This window comes from Cloeon dipterum, chromosome 3 (genome assembly GCF_949628265.1).
Source record: "Cloeon dipterum chromosome 3, ieCloDipt1.1, whole genome shotgun sequence".
In the NCBI taxonomy this organism is placed as follows: Eukaryota; Metazoa; Arthropoda; class Insecta; order Ephemeroptera; family Baetidae; genus Cloeon; species Cloeon dipterum.
The window spans coordinates 11908411-11914775 of NC_088788.1; the positions used below are offsets into that span (position 1 = coordinate 11908411).

Consider the following 6365-nt stretch of genomic DNA (forward strand, 5'->3'; position numbering starts at 1 on the left):
TCACCACCATCTAGATTATAATTTTCTCTGGGAGTCGCGTTACATAATAATGACATGAGTTTGGTTTGAAATATCTTTTTATTGTCTATTCCAAATATAAAATATTTCAGATTTACGAAACAGTTTGCAGGTCTTTCCAAGCGATACAAAATATGAATTTTTCATTACGTAACATTTATATTATGTTCAAATTTTAGACCGCAGTCCAGATTGATTATCAGTCAGTTTGGTTTTGCGTAGCATGGCTGAATCAGAAATGGCAGATAAGCATGCCCAAATAGGCAAATCATGTGAATAATGGAAATTTTACTTTTCAACAGGGAATTTATAGGATTAAATACTAAAAGCGGAGATGATGCAATCTAATTTCTGGCACCTATTTCTTAGACATTAATCCTGGCTCCAATCCAACAGCGCCTATCGCAGCGCCTGCAAGAAAAAATACAATTCGTTTGAAATAAAGTAAAATCTTTTAAAATATTAGGTTATAAATCAAAATTTTAAATTGCTAATAAATATGATTTTTAATTTATTGTTTTGTTACCAAAAAACTCATAAATCTATGGAAAATATGGGTGTGGGTTTTTGGGGCTGTATAAATCAACAATTTTCATGATGCGTTAAGATTCAACTTGTCCTAGTTTTCGAGATATCATATGTTTTAATCTTTTCATTCTTTTTGTTGCACATTTATTTCGTAACACACATTAAAACTGTGAGATAAAAATTAGGTCACACGCAGTCCTCATTTCAACCGTTTAATTTACCTTTCCAGCTGTCAACAGCATCTCGAATTTTATGACTGAACATCAAGGCACTCAAGATTTCATCTGTACAATCGTCTGAAAGTAAATTAACAAATCAGTATTGTCAACAAACTCAAGTAGCATAGACAAAGAGAAGAGCACATTATCAACATAAGATTATAATAGGTGGTAGCTATTTTTTTATCGTGAAAGAACTTAGAGAGTAGCACTTTAAAATGACGAGTAAATCAATGCGGTAGACTTGATTATCTGAAATTAGTTATCTTGTCTAATGTACCCTAATGTTTTGATTAGCTTTTCTAGAAAATCAGTTCAAAAATCGTACCGGTATTACGGGGATTAAGCCAAAACGTGTCAAATAGCAATCTAAATTTCTTTATTATTTTCACTGTCGAATTGATTGTTGCCCTTATCTTGCAACAAAGAAATTCGCGTTTGGTTGTTGAAAGATGCGCACTTTTCCGCTACCAGGTTGTACATATTGATGTAAGAAATTAAATCCTCTTTCGCTGCAAAACAGACTATACTCTTTTTCACAGGCTGCTCGTGTTTATTATTTTATGCGGAACTTGGGGTTTCAATAAATAATAATATCACGAGGATATTGCTCTTCTTGTGAGATTGGAAGTCCCCAGAGTTGCAGCAATATTATTAATTATTGTTTTGTTCCGAGTTGAGAGTCGCAAAACTATTTCGAAACCACAATAAATTTTATCCATTTTCAGAAATGGCGAACTTTTACAAGTTCATGATTTGTCTCGCCATAGTTTTGAAATAGTTTTTAAAACGTTGGTGATATCTTTTTAAAACTGTACACATTCAGCTCCAATTTAAAGGAAGTTTCATTTAATCAGTTTTCTGAAGGCACATTTTAAATTAAATTGGCTATTATATTTCTATTAAATTTGTTTTGCTAAAATAAGAAATAACAGCGTAATATAATTTATTTCCTGTTGAATTGGTGTCTGTTTACTTTTCCAAAGAAAACTGCTTGAAACGCGAGGCAGTTGTTATTACGAGACAACTGATTACGTAACATGGAAAAACCAGCACTAAACTTGCTTAAACATGGTTTTATTTCTAGCGAGTTGAACCTGCTGTGTGTGTATACAGGATGTTTTGTCTGTCGATTGAAGTAAGCGAAGATCGCATAACTTTGCACTAAATTGAGATCATAAGTAAAAAAATATTACAGCACCAAATTTTACACTACTTGTTTTTTTTTAAGATGAAGAGAAATCAAGGTTGAATTGACACACACGGAAATTGAGTGATCAAGTGAAGGTAAAACTGAAGGTAGCAAGTCAATTGAGCCAAATCAACTGATCAGTGATGTGCATAAATTGTTTGTGCTAGGCCAACCAAGCATGTAACCAGTTTGATTTCTACCATTCACTTTAAGAACAAAAATCGATTAAATGTTTGTTTCTAATTGGGTTAAAATTGGCAAATCAACCACAGCATGAGTTTTCTTTAACTCAAAATCAGGTCGGAATATGACAGTGTTGATTACACATGCAGTAAGTGTGACTCATCAAGTCAGCAGTCAGCGACGATTATGACAGAATGAGTCAGATTAAAAGATACCCCAAATAAAACAGTTAAATGTTATATTGTTTTTCAAAAATTATATCTTTATACTCATAGAGTCAATGCCTTTTGGATATTCCAGGGGTCAGAGAAATTTTTCGAAAAAACAGATTTAGTGGCAGGAATAATGTGGTCAAATTTGAATGACGTAAGACGACAAACTTGAGATTGAATTTTTAAGTATTTGAATGTTAACAGGATTTAAATAACGAAAATGTAGCAAATTCAGGTTTGATAAATGTAAATGACAAGCAAATAACAACAAAGCAATGAGTTTACCTTTAGTTTCCACAGCAGTAAACAGGTCAGTCTCTTCACATGGTTCGCAGTCTTTGCTGTCTTTTGGAGAATGTTTGCGAGTTTCAGGCTTCGTGTTCATGAACTGCTCAAGACTAGGATATTTTCCCGAAGGCAATACGACCATCTCACTCGTCAGCATGGGAGGCCAGTTGGTGACCGAGTCGTAGATCTCGTAGCTCTTACGGAGGAATGCTTTCATGTCGACCTCCTGCTTTTCCAGGAACAGGCCCTGCCACACATATAGAATTTTTTTACAAAAAACTGTCACTAACACGTGAGATAATAACGCACTTTAATGTTGAGTGAGCGATCTGATGTGTGTCTGAGAAGAGGTTCTGTGCAGCAGACGAACGCGACCGCCGCAGACACGTACAACGCCACTCTGTTGCAGATCAGGTGGTCCCACAGTTGTCGCCAGTCTTTCTCTTGCAGCACTGCTGCAAAGCCCGTGTCGAAAAGCGGCCAGGCGTAGGAGACAATGCTGACGGAATTCTTTTTCAAAATTTCTAAGGCACCAGGACCAAACCTCTGTAGCAACTGTTCTATCAGGGTCATGATTTGAAACGGCGGCTCTGAACACATTTCCAACCACAAGCAGCCCCAGTTCCCTGTAATTGCACAGTGCGTGAGATAAAATAATTTTATGGCGTGTCATTCACGAGACACTCACTGATGGCTGTGACTATAACTTCAAAACTCGAGATCGGGTCACCACCAAGGACTGAAGCGAATTGCAGGACAAACTGGGGCAGGAAGTCCAAACATGTCAGTTCCGGACTCCACGCCATTAACCATTTTAAGGCTCTGAAAGGGGGCAGTCGTACATACATAAATATCAAGGTTACGGGAGTGCGGTTTTCTTCCGCGAGTTGGAAAATACAGGTACGTAATAAACGAACCTGGTGAATTGAGACTCGGTGAACGGTCTGAGATTTTGTTTCTTTGTCCACCTGACCCACTCATCTGGAAGGTCCAATTCCAGCGCTTGAGACACCAAGGCACAGAAACTGGCGTGGTTTTGGGGCGTCCTCAGGAGGAACCTCCAGACCAAGGCCCTGTTGGCTGACGGCAGGGAACCAAACTCTCGCACCAAGCAACGCATTTTCTTTGGTGTTATTTTCTCCTCTAGCTGCAACTCAAGTGAAATCAAACGTTATGCACGCCAAAAATGGAGCCTAGGTATTTCGGGTGTTGCGAGATTTGCAAGTGAGTAATATAGTGCGATCGAATTTCTTTCTCACCGCTTCGCAAATTGAAGAGTGTTGAGACGTCATGATTCTCAGTGCAGCCGAAAGGCGAATTCGAGGCCAACTCTGCGATGATGAACCGTGGCCTCTTGGTCACAACAGCTATATCATGAGAACTTTACGGCACCAACCTTCGAGTCCAAAATAAGTTGGGTTAGGTAACGTACGAGGTGTATGGATAGTGTTTATATTTGTGTTGGTTAAATATCTCTGTAGTGAGATCACGAACGATACTTGACTTGGTCTGCCTTTATTTGCGCCATCTCTCGCGGTATGAAGAAACCAACCGGATTTGCGTAGTACATTGGGTATCTTGGGTATAATCGCGTAAATCCTGCTTCTCCCAGACCGCTGACCGCTATGCACTGCACATTTGTCCATTATAATATACAATGAGGATTTTGGTCCAATGTAAAATGCAACAAATAATTTGTTTTCAATCATTTTTAAGTCTTAAAATAATGTTATAAGAATTTAAATTAAATAGTGTTAGTAAAAAAACTGCGTCGTTTATTAGCGTTTTAATTTAAAAGGAATAAGTCCTAAAAATAAAACTCAATATTATAATAAAGGGTGACTTTAAGTTTACGTGTATATCAATAAAAAAGTAAGCAGCTATAACAAAATTGCAAAATGAGTTGTTTAATGAACTATACACATAGAAATTACAATATTAATTTAGGTTCCCACAGCTAAATGCGTCAATAAAAATACATAAAAATACCGAAAATAATATTTCATCAACATATTTTCGTTATAAAAAATGCCTTTTTATTCAAGATAAGCATTCCATTTGAAATATCGCATGCAAACTGTGGTGAGATGAGTGGCTGTTATTTCCTCTTTTTGAGTTTTAAACACGCAGATATCAAGATGGTATAAATACCCGTTTTTATTTCATTTATTTTTCCTCATTTTTTTCCTCAACAGCGAAAGAAAATAAACCCTAAATAACCAATTTTATAATTTTCAATCTGTATGAGATCAAACAAAAAAATTCTCATCCGGGTACTGCTGCGGAGCTCTTGTCGGGTTTGACGACTCTTCCAACCTTGGATTGGTGATTTTAACATTTGACCCTAGCCAAACACTTTTATGCAGTGCAAATTTACGCTGTGTTATATAACAGCCGAGGAGTATTATGACGCACAAAAAGGAGGATCAACTGTTTGAAGATTATAATTTATTTTTAAGATCCATAAGCTTAAGATTAGGCGCTTTCGGCTTATAAGCGGGGATTCGAGACGTGTCTTACTCATTACCATCTGCCCTTCCCTCAAGATCAAATCGAGAGAGTAGACGCGTCTCTGCGGTCTCTGCAATTTACATTCAGGTAACTTATATCTAAATTTATTTTATTCTCGACTTAATATAATTTTTGCTTGTGATATTATCTCTCTACAGCTCAAAATATGACTTTCTCCGCGATTTTGATCACTTTGTACGCTTGCATTTTGCAAACAAATGCACAAGTTTTTTCCCCAGGACTTTGTCCAGAAGTGACTGTGCAGCAAAACTTTGATTTGCCCGCGGTAATTTCTTTAAATTTTAAATTCATGCAATTTTTATAATTTATAAATAATTCCAGTACCTTGGTCAATGGTTTGAATACAAAAGCTACCCAGCAGTTTTCCAGCAAGGCGGAGAATGCGTCACTGCCACTTATAAGGACAATTTGAATGGCACGGTTGGCGTGAAAAATTACTTGGTCAACGCAACGTTAGTATATTCAGCTTATAAATTCTGTGTTATCTATTTAAATTTATACCAATAATTATTGCAGAACTGGTACTTCTGATGTAATTTACGGCTACGCAAAAGTCGCTGACGTTGACAGCGGAGAAGGCAAGCTTCTCGTCAGCTTCCCCACTGTTGGTAAATTTTTTGAAAGACCCAAAAAAATTAAAGATATTAATTAAATCAAAATATCTTTTAAGAGAGATACGACAGTCCCTACTGGGTGCTGAGCACCGACTACACAAATTACGCAGTCGTTTGGGCGTGTACACCTGCGGGCAGGTCAAATATCCGTAAGTTGTTATTAGAGTTAAAATTATTCGTAAAAAAATTAAATGAATTTCAACAGAGTTCTCCTGGGTTCTCACGCGCCAAAGGATCCCTGACGAAGCAACCATTGCAAAAGCGGAAGGTGTTATCAACGCCAATAGTCTCCAGGATAAATACAAGATAACAAATCAGCAGAATTGCGCCAGCTGCGGGCGCGGCCAATGAATGATGCTCCATTATTGTCTCCAGTGACTGTCCAAAATTTGCCTAATTTATTTATCGAAACACATGATGACAAATGATTTATAACATTCGAAATTGGGAAATAAATTTATTATTTCGATTTTTTAACCAAATATTGTGATTTTGAGGTATACACCTTGGGGCGGAGTTACAAATCACGTGTTAGTTGTAGAGCGATAAATATTTTTGACAGTACATAGAGTCAGTTTCA

The 6365-nt window shown here is 36.9% G+C and overlaps 2 protein-coding genes across 2 annotated transcripts; one reads left to right on the top strand and one right to left on the bottom strand.

Moving 5' to 3' along the window:
* Positions 1-59: 59 nt before the first annotated feature.
* Positions 60-4135, bottom strand: LOC135940147 (TBC1 domain family member 31). The gene is made up of 7 exons (XM_065484919.1): positions 3899-4135; positions 3557-3786; positions 3328-3461; positions 2949-3265; positions 2637-2886; positions 768-842; positions 60-429 (listed from the first exon to the last, which is right to left on the bottom strand). The coding sequence occupies exons 1-7, from the start codon at positions 3929-3931 to the stop codon at positions 377-379; spliced, it is 1092 nt and encodes a 363-aa protein (XP_065340991.1). The 5' UTR covers positions 3932-4135; the 3' UTR covers positions 60-376.
* Positions 4136-5049: 914 nt separating this feature from the next.
* LOC135940150 (apolipoprotein D-like) lies at positions 5050-6267 on the top strand. Its single transcript, XM_065484927.1, has 6 exons — positions 5050-5237; positions 5309-5436; positions 5493-5623; positions 5688-5779; positions 5842-5934; positions 5991-6267. The coding sequence occupies exons 2-6, from the start codon at positions 5317-5319 to the stop codon at positions 6134-6136; spliced, it is 582 nt and encodes a 193-aa protein (XP_065340999.1). The 5' UTR covers positions 5050-5237; positions 5309-5316; the 3' UTR covers positions 6137-6267.
* The last annotated feature ends 98 nt before the right edge of the window (positions 6268-6365 follow it).

Excerpts from the sequence above, each read along its gene's own strand:
- LOC135940147 (XM_065484919.1), bottom strand. The coding sequence starts at position 3,931 with ATGACGTCTCAACACTCTTCAATTTGCGAAGCG. Across the intron at positions 2,887-2,948 it reads ATCGCTCACTCAACATTAAA|GGCCTGTTCCTGGAAAAGCA; the intron begins GTGCGTTATTAT and ends TATGTGTGGCAG. Across the intron at positions 843-2,636 it reads TACTGCTGTGGAAACTAAAG|ACGATTGTACAGATGAAATC; the intron begins GTAAACTCATTG and ends ATTTACTTTCAG.
- LOC135940150 (XM_065484927.1), top strand. The coding sequence starts at position 5,317 with ATGACTTTCTCCGCGATTTTGATCACTTTGTACGCTTGCATTTTGCAA. Across the intron at positions 5,437-5,492 it reads AAAACTTTGATTTGCCCGCG|TACCTTGGTCAATGGTTTGA; the intron begins GTAATTTCTTTA and ends AAATAATTCCAG. Across the intron at positions 5,624-5,687 it reads AATTACTTGGTCAACGCAAC|AACTGGTACTTCTGATGTAA; the intron begins GTTAGTATATTC and ends TAATTATTGCAG.